The sequence below is a fragment of the Acinonyx jubatus genome, chromosome B4 (genome assembly GCF_027475565.1).
Source record: "Acinonyx jubatus isolate Ajub_Pintada_27869175 chromosome B4, VMU_Ajub_asm_v1.0, whole genome shotgun sequence".
In the NCBI taxonomy this organism is placed as follows: Eukaryota; Metazoa; Chordata; class Mammalia; order Carnivora; family Felidae; genus Acinonyx; species Acinonyx jubatus.
The window spans coordinates 80,714,494-80,738,575 of NC_069387.1; the positions used below are offsets into that span (position 1 = coordinate 80,714,494).

General features: G+C 40.3%; 1 protein-coding gene across 2 annotated transcripts in view; it reads right to left on the minus strand.

The window, feature by feature from the left end:
- SARNP (SAP domain containing ribonucleoprotein) overlaps positions 1 to 24,082 on the minus strand; it is a 53,724-nt gene that overhangs the window by 7,966 nt on the left and 21,676 nt on the right. For both annotated transcript variants that reach the window (XR_008300277.1, XM_015085123.3), the window contains exons 9-10: positions 22,919 to 22,987; positions 1,555 to 1,644 (exon numbers count right to left, since the gene is read on the minus strand). Coding sequence is in view for 1 of the 2 variants with exons in the window: in XM_015085123.3 (XP_014940609.2) it covers positions 1,555 to 1,644; positions 22,919 to 22,987 (159 nt within the window). In the remaining variant the exon portion in view is untranslated. The remainder of the gene's footprint in view (positions 1 to 1,554; positions 1,645 to 22,918; positions 22,988 to 24,082) is intronic.

Below are 24,082 nucleotides of genomic sequence, written 5' to 3' on the forward strand. Positions count from 1 at the left end.
AACACAGAATAGGAAACAGGCTCCAGGCTCTGAGCCATCAGCCCAGAGCCCGATGCGGGGCTCGAACTCACGGACCGCGAGATCGTGACCTGGTTGAAGTCGGACGCTCAACCGACTGCGCCATCCAGGCGCTCCCCTAGAATTCTAAACATATTATTTCAACAGTTCTTTATGTAAACCTCAGGTGATACTTGGTCTCCATTATAAACACCTTTTTTTTTTTTTTTTTTAAATAATTTCTATGCTCAAGGTAGAGCTGGAACTCATGATCTGAGATCAAGAGTCCCATGCTCTACTGAGCCAGGACCCCCATTATTGGTACTCTTAAATTTAAATTTAAGCCAAATCAATATCGTCTGTCAAAGCTCTGAGTAGTTTTGCCAGTGCTCAGGGTCTCAGCTAACTCAGTGAGTTACTCCAGTGGATAAACACAAGTCTTTAAAAAACAAACAACAGAGGCCCCCTGGGTGGCACAGTTGGTTAAGCACCCTGACTCTTGATCTTGACTCAGCTCATGATCTCACAGTTCGTGAGTTCAGTGCAGAGCCTGCTTGGGATATTCTCTTTCTCTTTCTCTCTCTCTGCCCCTCCCATGCACTCTCTCAAAATAAATAAATAAATAAACTTAAAAAAAAAAATTAAAAACAAAAAAACTATAAATAAAGAGGTAAGAACAAGAAGTCTCATTTGAGTCCACTGACCAGAGGGGAGTTAGGTACAACTAGTGTCTGAGTTGGATACGGTCTTCACTAAATAATCAAAGAAATACGCCAAGCACATAATCAAACACATTGTTACTTACTAAATATAATATGATAGGCTTTGTGTCAAGCATTTTACATAGAATCATCCCTTTTTACATAGAATAATTTCATGCTTAAAATACCACTCCGAGGTAAGTATTATCTCTACTTCCCAGATGATGAAACTGAGGCTCAGAAAAGTGCCATAACTTGTAAGTAATACTAAGTGGCAAAAACACTTTTCAAATCCAAGCTTCTGTGATTCCAAATCTTGTGCTCCTTTCTAGGCTAATTGGCTTTAACACCGAATTAAATGTACTGATGGAATTCAGTGTGGCCACTTTATCCAAACAGATATCAAGCAAAGAACAAAAGATCTTATTACTTGGGCACTTAAGTAGTATGCTGAGGAAGGGGCACCTGGGTGGCTCAGTAGGTTGACTGTCCAACTCTAGATTTCAGCTAAGGTCGTGATCTCATGGTTCATGGGTTCAAGCCCTGCATTGGGCTCTACGCTGGCAGTGTGAAGCCTGCTGGGATTCTCTCTCTCCCTCCCTCTCTGCCCCTGCCTCTCAAAATAAATAAACTTAAAAAAAAAAAAAAAAAAAGGCCAGGGAGGGGCACCTGACTCTTGGTCTCAGGGTGGTGAGTTTGAGCCCCAAGTTGGGTGTGGAGCCTACTTAAAAAAAAAAAAAAAAAAAGGTGGTAGTAGTAGTAGTAGTAGTAGTAGTAGTAGTAGGCTGGGGAAATAATGTTTCTTCACCCTCACTTCCTTTCAAGGGCTCTATGAAGCAGTCTAGGTATATTTTACCTCTGTATCCTCTGTGGTTCCTGTTCCAGCCGAACTTGTGACAATCCCAAATCGTTCCTTCCTCTTTTTCAGTTTCTCATCATCTTCAGACTGTTCAGGGACAAAGAAGAGGATTGAAACAAGTGAGCTTCCACTCACAAGACAAAAGAGAATGAAATTATAACTTAATGGTCACAATATGCCAGCCAATCTTGCACTAAGAACTAAGTTATCATACAAACAGAAAAAAACAGTTAACTGAACAAGCAAGCATACAGTATGCCATCCCTAAGAATGACAAAAAACTTAATTTTAAGTAGGGCCTCAATATTCATAAGACACGTGGAGTCAAGAAAACAAACAAAATACCCATACAACAAATTTCTGTGAAAAAACTTCTGTAATTCAGACATATGCAACACTGAGGCTTCAGTAACACCTAAGGACAAAAGGTTAGTAGGAGACACCCAAACTATTTGTTGAACACTGCTTACAAGTTCCATTTACTTGCCAAGGATTAGAAGGGAAAGACACCAGAATGATGTTTCTGAAGAACATACAAAGAAAGCCAAGCATTATGAATGCCCAGCAAAGTCACAGAAGGCTCTGAATAGTTTGAAATGATTTTGAAAAAAGGGGAGTCAAGAAATTAGCTGCAGTCATCTAAGAGAAAAGATGCTCTGGACCTTTCCCAAGCTTCTAAGAGATTTATGATATTTGCCCTATAACTGGAGAGAATATTACAGCTAGTATGCATTAGAGCTGGTCATTCTCCTATAGCTATTTTAATGACTGAGCTAATGTTCACATCTAACACTGTTCAAAATTAAGAGGCTCATATATATTCTCATCAGGACCTAAACCCTGCCAATTTATTTACCCCACTTTAAACAGTTATTTTCGGGGCACCTGGCTGGCTTGGTGTATCCAACTCTTGATCTCAAGGCTGTAAATTCGAGCCCCACGTTGAATATAAAGATTATTTAAAACTAAAATCTTAAAACAAAAACAAAACAAAATTATTTTCTCCTTTTCCACCTTCCCCCCCACACCCAATCACCAATAATCAAAACCACAGCCCTGGGATTAGTAAACATATAAAATCAGGGACGCCTGGGTGGCTCAGTCGGTTAAGCGTCCGACTTCAGCTCAGGTCACGATCTCGCAGTCCGTGAGTTCGAGCCCCGCATCGGGCTCTGGGTTGATGGCTCAGAGTCTGCAGCCTGCTTCCGATTCTGTGTCTCCCTCTCTCTCTGCCCCTCCCCTGTTCATGCTCTGTCTCTGTCTCAAAAATAAATAAACTTAAAAAAAAAATTAAAAAAAAAAAAAAAAAACCATATAAAATCAGATGGGCTCCCTGGGTGTTCTTCCATCCAGAAGGATTTTAAAGAATTTGGCACACATCTAGACAAAGATCCTATCCTCTCCGTATATCTCATGAGACCCTCTACTCCATACATACATACGCACCCTCACCAAGGGCTAGGACAGTTTCTTTGACTTTATTTACAAAAGGTAACCAATATAAGGTTAAGTCAATAGTTCAAACAAACTTTCGAACATACTTCTGTGTGATGCTCCTGAGCTAATTTTTTTTTTTTTAAACCCCAGAGAGTTCATATCCTGCAGTCTGAAAGTAGGTTGTATAAGACAGTCAAAAGAAAGGCAATCAAGAGATCTACAGAAACACATTAATTTTTTAAAATTTTATTTTTGAGAGAGACAGAGACAGCGTGAAAGAGAGAGGGAGAGAGAGAATCTCAAGCAGGCTCCACTCTGTCAGCACAGAGCCCGATGCTGCACTCGAACTCACAAAACCACGAGATCATGACCTGAGCCAAAACCAAGAGTCAGACTCTTAAATGACTGAGCCACCCAGGCGCCCAAGAAACACAGGAATTTTTTAAAACCTCTAACTCTCATCCCCAAGGAGTTGCCTTTGTTCCTATGACCACAGAAGCCACCACTTTGGCCAAAAACAGGGCAGCTATCCAACCTTCTGCGTTTAATTTGTTTAACTAGTCCAGTTCTCCGAACACAGTAGGCAGGAATACTTTCTTGGTCTTACTTTGGTTCTTTCAGCTTGAGAAGCATGTTTATTTTCTCCCTTTTGCTGTACCTGCCTTCTAGTAAGTTAGAAAGAAGTCAAGAGGGGTGCCTGAATGGCTCAGTCAGTTAAGCGCCTGACTCGATTTCAGCTCAGGTCATAATCTCTTCGGTTCATGAGTTCAAGCCCCACATCAGGCTCCGCGCGGACAGTGCAGAGCCTGGTTGGGATTCTTGCTCTCTGCCCCTCCTGTGCACGGTCTCTCTCTCTCTCAAAATAAATAAATAAACTTAAAAAAAGAAAGAAAAAGAAAGGAGCAAAGAAAGGTTGGTGGCTATGAAAGACTGAAGTATCCAACACACATAAGTTCTCACTTAATCATAGTGTATTACTAAGAAAAAAATATTGCCTACATAGTTTTTCTTTTTCTGCCTTTTTCATTATAACCATCAGCAAGTCCATAGTGGGCACATAATTGATGCAATCTAAACTGTAAAACACTGAGCCAGGTTTGAAGAAAAAAGTATTCTTGTTTGTAATAATCATAAATTAAAATAATGATATTACTGTCACTAACATCTGAGTGCGTACTATATGCCAGGTACTGTATGAAGTTCTTTACATGCAGTTATCTCATTTACTTTTTTTTTTTTTTTTAGTAGGCTTCAAACCCAGCATGGAGCCCAGTGCAGGGCTTGAACTCACACACAACCCTGATATCAAGACCTGAGAGGATATCAAGAGTTGGATGCTTAACTGAGTCACCCAGGCACCCTTACTTTTAAAATTAATTAATTTTTTTAGTAACTCTACTCCTAACATGGGGCCTGAACTCAAGACCCCAAGATCAAGAGCTGCATGCTCTTTCAACTGAGCCAGCCAGGCACCCCTCATTTACTTCTTATAATAATCTCAAACACGGTAAGTTTGTACTAAATAGGTATGTACTATTACATACATAGTAGGCACTATGACTAAATTCATTTCATAGATAAGAAAACTAAGACTTGGAGAAATTAAGTAACCTGACCAAAGTCTCACAAATAGTAAGTGGCAGAGCCAGGAATGGAACCCAGGACATTTTACTCAACCCACTTTCCTAACTTTACCATTTCCTCAGGTATCTCACATAAGCATTTCTTTGGAAGAACAGTAGCAGAATGGAAGAACTGCTTAATTCCTAAAGGAAGATGGACTACTAGGACCCTTAGCTAAAGGTAGTTGTAAACTACTTCAACAATTTCCATATCAAATAACCTGGGTCAATGCTAGGATCCCATCCTCTTTTCTACCATAACATATGCCTCCACACTGTAACTAACTAGGGATCTAGGGAAAGGACTCCAGTTCGTAATCTTATACTAAAGATTTTCTCAACTGAATTTGTTTCTAATTTTGCCTAACTGGCTACTCCATCTGTTGAACTGTAATAAAAGAATTAGGAAGGTTTCCAATGAACACAGCTCTCATATATTTTTCCTTACCGAAGTCACTAGGAAAAGTTTTCTTGATTTCATCTACCACCATGTAGATAAAAGTAAGATAAAAATGGAGCACTCAAAATGAGAATCTCTATAGAATATTCTAGATGAAAGCTCTCAATTTCATGAAGTCTCCAGGCCAAGCACGGTATTAGGGGTAATAAAAGGAGCATCCACACCCGTCATGAGGAAAGGCAAGACTAGATCGTATATTGCTGAACTATCACTATATACTTATTTTCATTCAATTCAGAGGTAGGGGTACTTTTAGCAAGTTCAAATTACAGACAGGGAGATGGTACTTTTGAAACACAGCCCTTCTCCCTCCTCCCCCCCCCCCCCCCCAGTGCAAACCCTGGGGCCGCTCCCTTCACAAATCTCATCACAAAGCCTATGTCTATTTAGAATGTGTGGGACAGCCTTTCCTCTGGTTCTCTATTTTGCTACATCCTGAAATGGGGATTTTCACTTCCAAATTAAATTTCCTGTGCTTCCTTTTGAACTAAGAGGTGAGGAAAGACTGAGGGAGGAAAAGAAAGGAGAGGGGGCACACTTCTCTAGCCACTAAGTCTAGGGTCAGAGAGTTCTTCATGAGCTTCCCTTTTTAATCAGACCTTTGGTATCTCTACTGGAGATCCAGGCAGAGCATCTGCTGCAAATCTACCAGGGGCTCTAGGGGGAAAAAAAAACAATACAGATCCCCCACCTCCCACCCCCTACAAACAGCCTGCCCACCCCTCACCCGCAGAGACCAGTGAGGGTTTTATTTATTTTGTGCATGCCTGCCCTTCCCTCCCCACCCAGAGCCCCTCAGCTCCCCTCCTAAAGCCTCTTTCCTCCTTGCCCTGCAGGGAAAGTGCACAACAGGCCCAGTAAATCAACACAGTTCTAATGATCTCTCTCACTTGACCCTTCTAGCGTGACGGTGTCGCATGGAAACAAACGTACAATAAACTTCACTCCATCTTTAGCTCCTTGCTGACAGGTTTTGATTCATGGGATGGTGAGACCCATCTGAGGGAAATTACCTCGATCAAAACGCATCTCTCTCTGCATTCATCAGTCCAATACTCCCTCAGGCCATGCTCAAGTGCACAAATGGGGTTGTGCATCTGCAGGCAGCACTGACCCCTCTAGCTCAGTGTCATATGCATTTGCAAACCTTTCCCGTCTTGATTCTCCCCCCACTTCCCTCCCGCAAACCTTCAACCACTAACAAATCCTTTTTTTTTCCCATGTATGCTCCTGTGTGGGAAGAATAGTGCTGGAATCTAAAGTGCCCTTATTTCTTATCAAGTGGAAACTCCTCAAAACATACAACTTGTATCCAAAACCAGAAAAGGAACCTGTCCTTACTGACTAAACACAGGCACTGGATGTTCAGATTGATCCATATACTTCACTTGCCCCATCCTGAAGACTTAAAGAGCAAGCCAACTGACTGATAGCCAGTAATTTCAGCATACATAATCCTTCTATCTCCCAATAACTACCTTGTCTTTCTTTTTAAAAGCTCGTTGATAAAAATAAGAGAGTTGTGCAAAAGATGAGAGAGCCCATATACAAAACACAGGACAGAAAGCAAGGTATGTATTTAAAAAGCCAAATATCCCCATGAATCACTATCAATGTATTTTCCATCATGGAATAAGATAGTTCTAAACTAAGCTCTTCAGACAAATTCTTCAACTTTCCAAATTCACTTTTCTTGTTTCCCTTTCATATTTGGAAAATCCTCAGGCAACATAAAGAAAACAATGCCTTCTAGAAAGAAAAGACTGAGACATTCAAGACTACCCTGAGATATAAATTACATGTGTGAAAGCACTTGTATATAGGGACTATTATATAAATATTCAATAAATGATAACTATTATTTCTACTGCAACCTTCCTCCTGGTCTTTGAAACAAAGTCTGAGACCACCAACAAAATTCCGAAGATAATAATACCATTTATTTATCTTCTACATTAGAAGCAAAGTCATCAAAAGTAGGTAAGGGGGCTCTTGGGTGGCTCAGTCAGTTAAGCATCTGACTCTTGATTTTATCTCAAGTTATGATCTCACAGTTTGTGGGTTCAAGCCCCATGTGGGGCTGTGCACTGACAGTGCGGGGCCTGCTTGAGATTCTGTCTCTCTCTCTCAAAATTTAAAAAAAAAAAAAAAAAAGTAGGTAAGAATCTTGGGGTGCCTGGCTGGTTCAGTCTGAAGACCGTGCAATTCTTGATGTCAGGACCATGAATTCAAGTCCCAAGTTGTGTACAGAGATTACTTAAGCGAATAAATAAAAACTTAAAACAAAAAAAGTAGGGACACATGGGTGACTCAGTTGGTTAAGCATCCAACTTCAGCTCAGATCATGATCTCAGTTTGTGAGTTCAAGCCCCGCGTTGGGCTCTGTGCTAACAGCTCAGAGCCTGGAACCTGCTTCAGATTCTGTGTTTCCCTCTTTCTGTTCCTCCCACTACTCACACTCTGACTCTTTCTCTCAAACATAAACTTTAAAAAAAAAAAGTAGGTAAGAATCAGACCCATTACCAAGACAACAAAGAAATTCCCTTTGTCTGCAAAGTGAATGAATATTTGGAATGATGAGTAGATTTAGGGTTAAAGTGTGGCAGAGTAAGTAATGAGACAAAACCAGTCTTCTCCAACAAGTATTATTAACCATCTTCTTCTAAGACCCTAAAAAAAAATTTATGCTGCCAGGCTTTACTGATTTCATTAAATCTAACAATTAATGACAACACCAAAAATATCTAGATAATATCCAAGGGAACAGAGCAAGGATCCAAAGTCTAACTCTGTAGACCCAATCTTAGGTACTAACTATAAAGGCCCCTGAGGAATTGCTTTCACTGAATTACAGACATCAGTTTCCACTGATAGTTTGGAGCCTAATGTGGGGCTTGAACTCACAAACCATCATGACCTAAGCTGAAATCAAGAACTGGAATCTGGGCACCTGGGTGGCTCAGTCAGTTAAGCGGCCGACTTCGGCTCAGGTCATGATCTTGCAGTCTGTGAGTTCGAGCCCCGTGTCGGGCTCTGTGCTGACAGCTCAGAGCCTGGAGCCTGTTTCAAATTCTGTGTCTCCCTCTCTCTGACCCTCCCCCGTTCATGCTCTGTCTCTCTCTGTCTCAAAAATAAATAAACGTTATAAAAAAAATTTTTTTTTTGAAGAATTGGAATCGGGGAACCTGGGTGGCTCAGTCGGTTAAGCGTCCGACTTCAGCTCAGGTCATGATCTCACAGTCCGGGAGTTCAAGCCCCGCATGGGGCTCTGTGCTGACAGCTCAGAGCCTGGAGCCTGCTTTGGATTCTGTGTCTCCCTCTCTCTCTCTGCCCCTCCCCTGCTCATGCTCTGTCTCTATCTCAAAAATAAATAAAAACATTAAAAAAAATAAAAAAAAGAATTGGAATCAACTGAGTCACCCAGGCATTCCTCCATCAACATTTTAAATAATACCACAAAATTAATCCATTCATCCACTAGTCATTCAAATATCTACTTAGTGTCTAGGTTAGGCACTGTTCTGGCATTGGGAACAGAGATGAGTAAGACAAAGATCCTTAACCTCATGGGACTTATGAATTTACGACTGAGTTCTGGTAAAGATGTATACTATTGTTTATTATATTACTGCATTATGAGGACCCATTGGGAAATTTTCTTTCTGGTCCCCAGATGTAAAATAATTATGCTTTTGCTGATCAACTTGTAAGTTTTTACCTTCTGAACCCTGTGAATCACTGGAAACACTCTGTGTTTTTTCCTATTGATAGCTATAAAATTTGGAGCCAAATGTATGGTCTGTCTCTGGTAAGCGGTTTTGATAATATTTCTATTAGCCAGAAGTATTAAGGTGAGAGAGAAGTATTAAGGTGAGATCCAGAGACAGTGATCCACTACCCAGATCCCTAGACAGAAGCTTAGAAGATGAAGTGAAGTTAGTCACAGGGTTGCTGCTGGTGCCTTAAGAACTTACTCCTCTCGGGGAACCTGGGTGGTTCAGTCGATTGAGCATCCAACTTCGGCTCAGGTCATGACCTCATGGTTTGTGAGTTTGGTCTCACTGCTGTCAGCGCAGAGCCTTCTTCAGATCCTCTGTCCCCCTCTCTCTGTCCCTCCCCTGCTTGCGCTCTCTCAAAAATAAACATTTAAAAAAAAAAAAAAAGAACTTATTCCTCTCTAAATATAATGGGATTAATTAGAAAACACTTCAGTGCCCCCAAGAAGGAAAAAGAGAGGGAAAGGAAGTACCAGGTTATTACTAGACATATTAAATTAAGGGCTCTTGTCAATGGTTTGCATGGCATATATATACTATAGCCAGGAATTAAGTCCTAAACGGAAGATCAGCTACAACAATCAGCAGCCTGAAATTCACAGACGCTTTCTAAAGTGATTGTTTCTTTCTATGGCAAAGGGTAGCAAGAATATCCAAGATGGAGTAGATTCTAGCTTTGTTATCTTCCAAACCAAATCTGCATCTTCAAGATACAATCTTATTACCAATGCCATCCTGAATCATCAAAAGAAACTAGGAGTGGCTTGCTGGCTCAGTTGGTAGAGCATGCAACTCTTGATCTACGGGTTGTAAATTCAAGCCCCATTCTGGGTACAGAGATTACTTAAAAAAATAAAATACTGGGGCACCTGGGTGGCCTCAGTTGGTTACACGTCCAACTCTTGATTTTGGCTCAGGTCGTGATCCTAGGGTTGTGGGATCAAGCCCCACATGGGGCTCCACACTGAGCATGGAGCCTAAGATTCTCTCTCTCTACATATGCTAATTTGGATGTAAATTAAAAAAAATAAAATTAAAAAAAAGACTTTAACCATCAAACATGTCTTAACAAACTAAAAGACTTTCTCTTAAACCTAAATTTTCCTTTTGTTAAGAATAAAATGAAACTACCCCCCCAAAAAGATTCTCTCTCTCTCAAAAATAAAATAATAAAGTAAAATAAAAACATACACACACACACACACACACACACACACGTATTTTAGAGAAAGAGAGAGAGAGAGACAGAACGAGCAGAGGAGGGACAGAGGGAGAGAAACAATCTTAGGCAGGCTCCACGCCCAGTGCAGGACCCAAAGAGGGGCTTGATCTCACAACACAGTGAGATCATGACCTGAGCCGAAAGCAAGAGTTGGATGCCTAACAGACTGAGCCACCCAGGTGCCCCCAAAAATAAAATCTTAGAAGAAGAAGAAGAAGAAGAAGAAGAAGAAACAGAAACAACAACAACAACAACAACTAGGAGAAACAAAACAGCGACCCAAATGTAACCAAGACTTTTTTAGGGAACTGTAATTCCCAAAACACAAAACAAAAGTATTTACTGAATTTAAATGTAAGATATCCTCATTACTGGGGTGCCTAGGTGGCTCAGTCAGTTGAACAACCGACTTCGGCTCAGGTCATGATTTCATGGTTTGTGAGTTCCAGCCCCATGTCGGGCTCTGTGCTGACAGCTAAGAGCCTGGAGCCTGCTTTGGATTCTGTGTCTCCCTCTCTCTCTGCCCTTCCCCCACTCGTGCTCTGTCTCTCCCTGTCTTCAAAATAAACATTAAAAAAAAAAAAAAAAAAAAAAAAAAGATATCCTCACTATTCTCAGAGGAGACCAAATGAATTAACCAAGCCAGATATTTTCCCTGGTCAGTGCAACAGCTCATCACTCATCATCCCTCCTTATACCATGTTTGAGAAGCAGAAATTTCAATCTAAACAATTCAGTCAGAGATATCCTTATAAGCAGAAAAAGACACTTCAGGGAAGCTCAGGTACTACTATGAGTTGGAGCAGGCTATTCTCCTAGAACTGTTTGAATGACAGCTATTCTTCACATTCAACACTCTTCAATGTAAGAGTCTCCTATATATTTCCATCACGACATAAACTCTGCCATTTTATTTACCTCACTTTAACAGTTATTTTCTCAGAAGTCTTTTGCCTGGAATGATAGAACAGAGACTAAGAGCGAGCCAAGATGGGTTGCATTTCAAAAATAACAAATAACTGTCCCCTTTTGTAAACGAATTATCATACAAAAATGTTAATAGTTCTCAGGCCAGTCTGATTTTCCAAGGGAATGTAAGGTAAGAGTCAGGCAAAAAGAAAAGGAAGAGCTTTATGGGCACTTTCCTGACTCTCACCGCCACGTGACTGATGTCAGGATGAAAAGCAGAGGCTGGGGGCTTTCGAGCGATGGTAGATTAATAATGACATGGCCTTGACTTCCCAGAGGTAAAGGTTATGAAACACTCTAGGGTAAGTGGGCTTCCAATTTCATACTCTCAGAGTGAATGACAGCAACTGATGGTTTTTCTCTCAGAAACACTGCAATGCTTCAACACACAGCTGTCACCTCCCTGTCCCAGTTTCTGAAATTCATCTGAACATGTTTATTCCTGAGCCTGCTTATGCCAGTCAGACCACAGAAGATAAGGTGGTCCTAAACACTAATGCACAGAAGCTAACTAAAAAAGACAAAGGTGAAGGGCTGGACTAGCAAAGGGTATGCCATTTTAGCACATAATAATAGAGACACTCCCAACACTCCCACACACTTAACAAAAAATACACTTCCCAATACAACCATCTCACCTACTATAAAAACTTTTCAACTGTGAGATCAGAATCAACTTTCTAGGGCCAAGAGGATGCCAGGAAATTTAAAGCTACATGAGATTTAGAGACCACCAGGAACTGTATCTCCTATCTTCCCAGGATTTGAAGTCCCCAAACACAGCTCAGAACCAAACACTCTTCTGAGTCACGAGCTCCCATCACTTTTTCTCTTTATCTAAATCAAGTTCCTTCCCCAACCCCCACTCCTCTCCAACCCCAGAGGAGGTCGTCTCGGTCTTGATCTAGCTGATTGTAGGACAAAGCAAGGCAGGTGGAGGAAATGAAGGCTTCACACTTGAGACCCCCGGAAACCAAGTTTCTATTAAAAGTCCCCACCCTCCCTCCCTTAAAAGCCAGGAAGCTGCTGCTTTTAAGGATAAGTGATGCAGAGCTTGGCAGAAATGTCAAGAAGTCAGTAGAGGGAAGCTAAAAACTTTGAGGGGAAGTAAATGTGGTCTTAACCAAATATACAGAGAACGAAGGATGATAGTTACCTGAGCATTCAGAAATTAGAATGGGCACTAGGAAAGCAGATTCTTCTCACCTGTAATATACACACACACAGGCGCGCGCGCGCGCACACACACACGTATTTTAATGTTAAGAGCTACCAACATGGAGCTCGAACTCACGACCCAAGTCACATGCTCTACCAACTGAGATAGCTAGGCACCCCATCTGCAATATTTTAAAATGCAGATTTCGGGGCGCCTGGGTGGCTCAGTCGGTTGAGCGGCCGACTTCGGCTCAGGTCATGATCTCGCAGTCCGTGAGTTCGAGCCCCGCGTCAGGCTCTGTGCTGACAGCTCAGAGCCTGGAGCCTGTTTCAGATTCTGTGTCTCCCTCTCTCTGACCCTCCCCCGTTCATGCTCTGTCTCTCCCTGTCTCAAAAATAAGTAAAACGTTAAAAAAAAAATTAGAAAATAAAATAAAATAAAATGCAGATTTCTGGGGCGCCTGGGTGGCTCAGTTGGTTGAGCGTCTGATTCTTGATTTTGGCTCTGGTCATGGGATAAAGCCCCACGTTGGTCTCCGTGCTGAGCATGGAGCCTGCTCAAGATTCTCTTTCTCTCCCTCCCTCTGCCCCTCTCCCTTGCTGGCATGCTCTCTCTTGCTCTCTAATAAAACAAAACGCAGATTTCTGGCTTCAATCCAACCTAATAAACCTGAATCTCAAAACGAAGAGCTTACTTAGGGAAATGTATTTTAAAAAGGGTCCCCTGGTGAGCCTTATGTGCAGCTACAGCTATGAATAATTGCAAATGGCTTTGAGAAAACAGAGACCAAAATTACAAAAAAAAAATCTCACCAAGTCCAAACAAGGCTGCTGCTTGACTCCAATTTTTCCCCAAAAGCGTCAGGCCTTCTAAAAAAGTTTACACTTTCTACAAACAGGGTATCTCAGCTGTAGGGACGTGAAAGGCAAAAGAAAACTATGAAGAAATCACAGCTGGCTCTAAGGAGCACACCTGTCTTGCTTCCTTTGTAGAATTCAAGCAGCAGAACACAGAAACTCTTTTGCAAGAGGAGCTCAATACAAGGAAAACATGCCAAAACAAGATCAGGGAAGACTTCAGGTATGTGGGGGAAAGAGGGAGGTTCAAGTACACAAAAGTATTTTTTTTCTGCAGAATTGATACAGAGGGTGAGGGGGAATATCAGTAGAGAGCAGACATAAGAACAGATAGAATTTGTCTTAGGGCTCATGTGCTTTGCTTGTTATTTAGAGAACCAAAGAAGTCCATTACATGAAGGCTCTCATCTTATAGCTCTTTTCACTTCTGGCTGCACTTCCTCAACTACCTCATACCTAAGCATGAACATGGTAGTGAAAATTCTGTAACTTCCTCCTCTACTCTATACCTCAATGAACTCCTCACCTGATACTTTCTAAAATCCAGAAAGCAAGCACTATAAACATAATATCTTTCTCAGGAACACATCTTCACTGCTAGAGATTTAAAGATTCAATATTTGACATGAATTCCAAGTGTAGAACATCCTGAAAATACATTTCAATTTCTTACCTAAGAATCTGCTCTAGCAATGAGAAGGTAAAATTTGGTTAAAATACTATTTAAAAAAATGTGAGAAAAGAGTAACAAAGGAAAGGAGGGGAAGGAAGGAGCTAACATTTTCTAAATCTTAACAAGACACCTCAGATTTTATTTATTTATTTTAATATTTATTTTGAGAGAGATAGAGACAGTGCAAGCAGGGGAGAGGCAGAGAGAAAGAGAAAATTCCAATCCCAAACAGGCTCCACACTGTCAGCACAGAGCCCAACACAGGGCTCAATCCCATCAACTGTGAGATCAGGACCTGAGCTAAAACCAAAAGTCGGATGTCCAACTGACTGAGCCACCCAGGCACCCCCAACACCTCAGGTTTTATTAAGAACAGGAGGGACTTTTCGTGGTGCCTCACTGGCTCAGTCAGTACAACACGAGACTCTTGATCTTGGGATTGTAAATTCAAGCCCCAGGTTGAGTGTACAGATTACTTAAAAAATAAAAAAAAAAAATCTTAAAAAACAAAAAACAGGGCCTTTGCTAGTTTGCAAACATCACCACCAAATATCCCCCCATAAGATATCTCCCAATCTGACACCCTGGCTCATCCCCATCCCTATCTCCAAAATATACAGCATCAGCTATCAGGCCTGAAAAGTAATTCTATTATTCCAGTGAATACCTAAGAAAATGAACTGTCATATAATTATTAAACTTTATTTGAATTGAACTTATATCTATTTTTTTTTGAACCTGTATGTATTTTCAAAAATAAAATGTTACTTCTTATCGATGTTAGTCCAAGGAACACTATTACGCAAGTGTTAGCCTCTCAAGTATTAAAATACATCTTAAACATCCCTATATTGCTGCAACTCTCAAACCATGAGCTCTCAGACCCCCCCCAAAAGTAGTAATACACACCCACCCCCCCCCACACACACACCAACCACCAAACCAACCCAAAAAACACCCCATATTTTTTTCTCCCATACAGATTCTGAAGGACAGATAGACTTGGATTCAGAAACTAAGCTCATGCTCACATTTCACCACAGGAAGAGTATCTGAGAGTGATCAGACAGATACTGCTCTGCTTAAAAATGCCAGGCCAGCTACTGGTCACCTCGAAATTAGACACAGGTACTGGTCATTCCCAAGTCAGACTGATATACAATCAGATATGTGTTTGCAAGTGAATTTTAAAAATGAGGGGCACCTGGGTGGCTCAGTCGGTTAAACATCCGGCTTTGGCTCAGATCGTGATCTTACAGTGAGTTAGAGCTCACATCGGGCTCTGTGCTGACAGCTCAGAGCATGGAGCCGGTTTCCAATTCTCATCTCCCTCTCTCTCTGCCCCTCCCCTGCTCGCACTCTGGCTCTCTCTCAAAAATAAATAAATGTTAAAAAAAATACAAAAAATTATTTACCTTGTGTACCATGAGTGGGAAAAAAAAATTTTTTTTAAACTGACACTCAGAGAACGATCCCACCCCAACAACCTGGCTCGCACAAACAACTAAATGTATTTAAAATAAAACAGACTCAACAGAATCCAGCATTCCCTCCTTTTCCAGGCTGTGTTTATTCTTAGGGAAAATACTACAGGGGAACCACAAAGAGGCATAAAACTTGTTTTTTATCAAAGCCATCAGTTCTGACATGTTAGAAGAAGGAATGCAAAGACGTAAGTGGGGGTGGGGTGTTTAGCTGGGGAGATAGCAAAGAGTAAGTTTTTTTCTTACTACAAACTTCCTTACCTCTAGTTCTTTAGGTATAAAATCAGGTAAGAAAAATAAAATGAAAAGGTATAAGATCCTTAGTGTTCTCAACCACGCACCCTAGGGAAATACAACCCCCTACCAGAAACTTCTCAAAGACCCAACTTATAGGAAACAGGGCAAAACACCAGCCATAAATACTGACAAAACATCAAAATTTTCATCTTGCTTCCACAAATTTTTAAAGCTTTTCTTCTTCAAGTGTTCAATTTATATTCCTAACACTTCTTATCCAATTTTTCCCTCACACACAGCTAGGTAAAAACATGTTTAAGGGTTAGAATATAGATGGGAGGGTAGAAGAAGAAACAGAGCAAAGAAAAACCTGACTCCTATTTCTCAAGTTAAAATTGGAATACATTTTCAAGAGCCCTGGGCAGGACAGAGAAAAATTCCATTCTGCCTCTTTGCTCTTCCAAATTCCTATAGCCAAGTGGCTCAACAGCAGTTGAATGGCACACATAATGACATCATTGATTGGAACTATAATAGAAGAGAGTGAGAAGAGCGGGTGGTGGGGGGGAGTGGGAAGGGAGGGAGGTGAAGATGTATTTGTGTTACAGACAAAAGACAAGTTCTGTTCCTCAGCAGGGACAAATGAAGAACCAGATGAGGGGATAAACTGAGGTCAGAGAGTTTTCCCTATTGTTTCCTCTTTAAACAGCTCCTTCACCACTCCCTCAAGGTTTGTTCCAATGGGCGGGTGGAGAAACAGCAGTTTTTATCTTAGAGAAGAGGCAGGGGAAAAAATGGCCAAATATTCATTTTCAAATTATTATTAATTAGAAGAAAATTTTAAGGACTGGTTAAATTTTAGTTGGACCCCAAAATGCTCCTAAGAAATGCCGAAAACTAACTATGTGGGGTTCATCTTAGCTCTTCCTGAAATTCATCCTGACAGCCACTCTCAAGTGCTATCTGTACCATATATAAAAAACCCATACAAATCTTTTCTTGTGGGTTAATGTAAGCTCAACATAATGTAGTTTTTCAAGTGGAAGAAGCATTTTTGGGAAAATGCCAATCCAGGATGAGGTGTGCGATGTTCCCCCCCAAACCCCTGCTCAATGAAATACAATGTCTAAGTAGATCTACAATTAAGTTCTTCCCATCTACAATCCTACTATACGCATTCTTCTTGGTCTCATGGGGCCCCATGAGAAAGGCTAATAGAGAATTAAGTAGTGTACTTGGCCTAGGTACTGCTACTTGAGTATATTTGGATGGAAAAGAATCCAAACCCACTCAGGAGGCTACTTTTCCAACTTATCTTGGGATCTAAATCTTCTACCACTACCCTTTTAAAAAATATTCTACCAAATTCCTCACCATAGCTTATGGTTCTTCAGGTTCTTATAGTACCATGTTGGCAATGTCCTATGTGTGGCCCCACAGTTCTTCCTTTGGAAAAGGTTTGTATACATACACCTAAACTCTAACAATTTATAGACTCTCTGAGAAAGCTGATGACTATGACTAAATCCATAGTGTGAACTTCCTTCTCTCCACATCCCTCTATACCAAAACCGAATGCTGAGGGGGAAGAACAAACATTTCTTCATTTATTTCAGGTGGTGGAAGGGAATATAGACAGAATCAAATAGGCCTTCCAGAAGAGACTGAATGGAAACCAACCCACCATCATTTAGCCACAGTGAAATCTGTATGCTAGGAGACACTGATGCTCTCCTGTGCCTGGAAGTGACTCTTTGTCCCAGCTGCTTCTCTGATAGCTCAACAGATTTCAGTGACATCCTCAAAAAACAAGGAAAGTCCAGTATCTCTCTCACTCTGATGTGGTTCATCCCAAGCAATGGTGAGCAAAAACATGTAATTACATGAAAAGTTCATGAAACTAATCACTGCCTAACAATCTTCTAACTACCAGCCTCAACAACAAGACAATGATCAATGGAGGGATATTTAATTTTTTAACCTTTTTATATTCGGACACTGTATAATAACACAGACCATAACCATCAGGGAAGAAAACTGGCAAAAATCAAAACACAGGAAAAGCAGCCTTTAGGGTATACAGGCCTCAAGGTAACTCATTAGGACAGTGACCTTAACACAAGCTGCAAAGTAGGGAAATCTCAGTAAAATGCCAGCACAGAAATAAGGAAGATATACTAAGGTCAATAGGGATAAAAGATGCCTAGAGTTTCTACTACTAATTAAGAACCAAGAAGCAGTAACACATGCCCCTCACATGTGGGGGAGAAGAGTATAAACTACATTTCAGTTTTCTGCTTAGTGCCTGAGTTTCAGTTTTGTTTTGTTTTGTTTTAATACTTACTGAGCTGGATGTTCTATAACTTCCTAAAGTATCAAGTTTTACTTCCCCCAAATATGCCAACGTTTGGGGAGAAAAAATGAAAACAAAACAATCCAAATTAGCTACATCACTTAACACCATAACTCTAAGCCCAGAGTTTTGATAAAACTAACGTCCTATGACCATCACCTATTAACTGAGCTGGCTTCCCATCTATTCCCTCTATCCATCTCTCACTCCTTTCAAAGATGAGTTTCTTACGTGCCAAGCCGAGTCCTGTCCTTCACCAATAGGACTAACCCAAACACTACTCCTCTTAGGAGACATGGAAAACTGACAGAGAGAGGGGGGAGAAAACAACAACAACAACAACAACAACAACAACCAGTCAAGCAAAAGACTGAAAACCTAGCTGGTGATCAATCAGAACCAACCAGGCAGAGGTTATTTTATCTGGGTTTTGTTTTGTTTGAGGGGGTGGGAGGTTTCTCAGCCCATAGTCACCATGAGGCTTATATGAGAAAAGGCATGCCATTCTATCCTCAAATAGTCCAAAGAGTTGGAGGGGACAATTTACAGCCTCTTGTGTAAAAAATGTCTATAAATGCCAGTGCCATTCTTTGCCCTGTCACTTCCCATTATCCTAAACCAACAGGATTCTATTCACTGAGACTTGAGCTGGAAACATGAACGGACAGGCCTTTCTTGGGCAGGGGGAAAGGAGGAAGATGACTGGTGGTGGGGGGGGGGTGAGGAGGAAAGCCAGATTTCTTTAAGTTTCTGTGTACTGCCTAACATGTAAAGTATACTAGTGGAGATGAAAGCTGAAATACACGAGCAGTCATGCAAAAGTCAGCCTAAGAAGAATAGCAGAGATTTAGTTTCCTCAAATTTGTAACATGCTCAAGATGTAAATCTAAAATATAAAGAAAAAAATGATCGAATTGTGACAGTTAAAAAAAAAAAATCAGTCATAAACACTACTGACCCATGGCTCACTTCCTCTCACACGCTTTCTCTTTATCATATACACTGGTCTATAGAGGAATCTACTGAAGAGAAACCAGCAAGCAATCTGGGATTTAAGCTGGATCAAGCAAACACAAACCCCATGCAATGGAGATAACAGGAGGGGGGTTTCTCATTGCCTTTTTCAGAATACTAGGATGAAAAGAGAAATCTCTACACTACCTGCTAACTTCCACTATTTGCATTTTATCTAAATGAATGAGATCTATGCCTAGAGAATTATAAAACTTGAAAGATAGATGACCAAATTATATTAGAGGAGGCTATACTGGAACCCAGGACCCCAGAGTGAGGCGGCCAGAGTATGCTGATCTGGCTGTTCCATAAATACAAACTTAATCAGGTCACTAACCTTGGCCAACCAAATACTAAGTAGCAAATCATCTCTGGTGATAGAGAACAGTTAAGCACAAGATTCTGAACCAAACAACTCTCACTGAGAATGCAGCCAGTTGCAATTTGAGGATCTGGATCTAGAACAACTAAGTTCTGAGAGAAAAGTTACTTGAAAAAAAGAACACTTAGTCCTTCTTATCTCTTACTACTCCCTCTCCTCCAATTTCTCTCCTTCCACATTCACTCTGAGGTTGCATGTATGTATTTTAATGTTTATTTTGAGAGAATGCGCACATTGCATATGTGCATGCAGGAGGGGCAGAGAAAGAAGGGCAGAGAGAGAATCCCAAGCAGGCTCCACAAAGTCAGCACAGAGCCTGACATGGGCTCAATGAAATCATGAAATCATGAAATCATGACCTGAGTGGTTATTAAGAATCTGTAACTGAACCAACTGAGCCACGTGGAGCCCCTAAAACTGCTTATCTTCTATAGGCACTAAAAAATTCTGGGCTACAGAGACAGTGGTCCAAGTATGTGGTCTGATAAAGAATTTCTATGATACTTCCAAGTGTGAAAACTGTGTGAGATATAAGGTAGGCTTGAACTGTCCAATATACATGTAGCTATTTAAATTTAATTAAAATTTTCAGTTTCCAGGCACCCCTAAAAATTTTAAGAAAGCTCTCTCTGACCAAGAGATCAAGAGTCACATGCTCTACTGAGTGAGCCAGCCAGGTGGCCCAAATGAATTAGAAATTTAAAAAACCTTGGGCACCTGGGTGGGTCAGTTAAGCATCCGACTTGATCTCAGCTCAGGTTACAATCTCATAGTTTGTGGGTTCAAGCCCCACGTCAAGCTCTGTGCTGACAGTGCAGAACCTACTTGGGACTCAATCTTTCTCTTTCTCTCTCCACCCTTCCACCACTCACACTATCTCTCTGTCTCTCTAAAAATAAATTAATTAATTAAATTAAAATTTTTTAACTAGTATTCTGCTACAGAATTTAAGAAAACTACTCTAGAACATATGTATGACAATGAACGTTATCTGAAAACGGAACTCATAAAGTGAGAGTTTTACCAATTACCATTATCTGATTATAACCCTTCAAAGATTAATTTTTTAAATTATTTTTTTAAGTTTATTTATTTTGTTTTAGTAATCCCTACACCCAGCCTGGGGCTGGAACTCACAACCTCAAGATCAAGAGTTGCACACTTTGGGCAAGAGTGCCCGACTCTTAACTTCAGCTCAGGTTATGATCTTGTGGTTCGTGAGATGGAGCCCCACGTCGGGCTCTGCACTGACATCCCGGAGCCTGCTTGGGATTCTCTCCTATTCTCCTCTCTCTGCCTCTCCTCTGCACACACATGTGTGGACTCTCTCCCTCTCAAAACAAACATACATTAAAAAAAAAAAAAAAGAGTTGCATGCTAGCCAGGTGCCCCAACTCTTCAGAGATTTAAAATAGGAACTGAAATCTTATCAGTGATGAACTAAAACACAATAATTACCTCAATTAAAGTCATAAAGCCAGGTGGCCAACAAAACTAAGAAAACAAACATTTATTAAAGGTCAAAGTGTCACTACTTTAGATAATTTCATATACGCATTTCCCCTTCACAAACAGTGTTAGGTAGTTTTACTAGTGTTACTAGTTTACTAGTGTTACTCCCAGTTTTACAGAAGTTTAGTAATTTGCTCAAAGTCACAAAGTTAAAAAATGTATTTATTCATGCTTTAGCTTCTTCCTATGGACTAAAAATGAAAGCAAGTCAAATATGGAGAAAGATTCTAGGTAAGTGAAGTGAAACGGCTGATATCCCTGTAATGAAATACTATGAAAATAACTCAGGTGGGCAGTATAAAGTGAGGGGCAAACTCCTCTCAGGAATGTACCCAAATGAGCTACATAGCTGGAGATAGTATGTTCAATTTTGTTAATTTTAATGGAACACACAATTCTCTACAGTGAAGTTACTGCTGAGATTTCTTCCAGGAACCACTTTGCTTGGAAGCTTGTAACTTTTGAGATATTCTCTTTGCATACAATTTCCATTTATTACACTGATTCCAATACGATTCTCAGACACCTAGTCTTCATATACAAAAGGAGACAGATAAGAACTGAGGCCACAGATCCAAGCACCCTTCCCCTTGGCTATCGAGCAAAACACAAAAGACTTGGTTTATTATAATTTTTCCCAATTAAGCTACATGTGGTTTAAGAATCACATACTCTGTCTACTCTCAACTCCTTTTTTTTTTTTTAATTTGAAATAGGGGCACATGGGTGGCTCAGTCGGTTAAGCAGCAGACTCTTGATTTCAGCTCAGGTCATGATCTCATAGTTCTCGTGAGTTTGAGCCCCACAATGGGCTCTGTGCTAATAGCACGGGCCCTGCTTGGGATCCTCTGTCTCTCTGCCTCTCTCAAAAATAAATAAACATTTAAAAACATAATAAAAAATAAATTAAAATTTCACATAAACTAGTAAATACCCCTACTGAACACCCAAGGTCTCAGCATCAAGCTGGGCACAAAGACCTGATGTTATGCTTCTGGTAAACATAAAAAATGTAACCTAAAAGGAAGGAAAATGGAGCACACTTTTGTCTGAGAAGCCCCACTGAGTCACAAGTGTTTACTTTTTAGTGCTCAATTTTTCTCCTGAGCAAAAATGTAACAACCACTGTCAGTATTTTCCAATAGATTTTCAGAGAGTTAAATGTTTCCATACTCAAGTAAGAAATGACTTTTTTTTAGGTTTATTTATTTATGTAATCTCTACACTCAACATGGGGCTCAAACTCACAACTCTGAGATTAAGAGTCGCATGCTCTTCCAACTGAGCCAGGAGGCGCCCCAGGGACTTTTTTTCTTTTGACAGTTCTTCTGGTTTGAAGTAGTCTTCCTTAACCCTGTCCCCATTTCAACAACCAAGAAACATGCTTTCATTCTCACAGAACAAAGATTAAGAGACTACCTGCTCTAGGCAAAGGAGAATCCTCAGCATTTTCACCAATGTGCCTGGCAAAACTCCAAATACAACAATGCCCTGTAGAACTGATTGTACCACACAGCAGGTGTTATCTTGCTTAATAAACTCAATAGTGTCTGTTAGCAGAGGAGCAGAAAGAATGAAATAATTTTCTCGTTTTTGTTCCAGGAAACCTTCAAACTTTGTTTCTAGGTACCTTTGATCTAAAGACAGGACTGTCATCTCCTGTTTCCATTATAACTATATCAGAAGTTACAGCAGATGTAGCAGGTTTTTAACATCATTGAATTCAACATCCTAACCAAGAGAAATGCAGACCATGTTCTAACTGCCTGAGTGAAAACTATGAAAAAAATCTGCAGGGGGAAAAAAAAAATTCGCCATGTGAAATAATTCCTGTAATGCAATCAAAAGTCAGTGAGAGGAGGCCCCTGGGTGGCTCAGTCAGTTAAGCATCCGACCTCAGCTCAGGTCATGATCTTATGTTCAATGATCGTGAGTTCAAGCCCTGTGTCAGGCCCTGCACTAACAGCTCAGAGCCTGCAGCCTGCTTCAGATTCTGTGTCTCCCTCTCTCTCTGTCCCTCCCCGCTCATGCTGTCTCTCTCAAAAATAAACAAACATTAAAAAATTAAAAAGTCAGTGAGAAGAGGTGATAGTCAAAAGACTTCATGAAATGAAGTGCTGAATAGCTTGCCATATTCTCAGGACAGTCATTTCCAGTCTATGTAGCCCCCAAGCTGTTCTAAGGTGGCAAAAACAGTACTTTACCTTTCTGGAGATTGAAGAGACATTCAAACCAAATCTTTGAGCTCTTTCCTTTAGTTTATCAAGGTTAACCTATAAAAAAAAGGCAAAGGGGGAACCCATATTTAAAAAAATCAAAACAGAAAATACAAAAAGCAGAAATTATAGTCCAAAGCTAAGAGTTCAATTAAACCTACGATATCAAAGATACTCTATATGTGCCAAATCAGGAAACTAAGCAGCACCCATCCATGCCATTAATTATTAAAAGGCCTTTTCTGGAATGCAGTCAAAGATTCAGCCCAGCCTCCTTCGTTCATCAAAGGTGGCAAGAGCCTCAAGAGGGTTTAAAATCAAAGTAGGCCAAACACTGCTTGAAGGAGCAAACAAATACCTAAATAATCACCTCCAAACAAGTCTATTATTCACAGTTCAAAATCATTAATTCCTATACATAGCCTTTGCAATAGTTCTTAACTCTATACCCAGCTCTCATTACTTCAGAAACCAAATCTACCACCAGTACCCAATTCAATTCTCTTCTTTTTCTTGGAAGCCTTGATATTCAAACAAAACTTACTATCATAAGGATATGTGGGACATTTCATTACTACTACTACTACTACTACTACTACTACTACTACTGCAACTACTGGTACTACTACATTTCAGCTTCACTTATGATACTACACTGTAATCCCAAACAGGATTTCATAAAGTCAAACATCATCCACCCAAAGTATTTGTTTTCATTTTCTAAATATGCCACCTAATCACAATGGTCCAGACATATTCTAGTATTCCTTATTTTAGGATTTTATATTTAATAGGTAGTGTTGAAAAATACCAGTATCTACCAACAGAACTCATAAGTTGCTTCCACAGATTCACTTGTGGTAACTAAGAATCAGACATTGTCCAAAGCCACTGGATAAGGCCTAAAACTACAGTATCCTAAAACAAAGAATTATATGGATTGTCCTGTAGCTAACAAAATCTATTCATTTTTTTCAAGAAGAATGATAGGAAGGAAGATGTCTATAGTGACTCTGAAGATATGGCATTTTCCTGACCTCTAAGTACTCAATTCATTTTATTTAGGACATAAAACACTATATTGAAAACAGTCACCAAACTCATATGATCTCAGAGAGTCCTATGATCTGGGGAGAAGTTGTTTCTAACTTT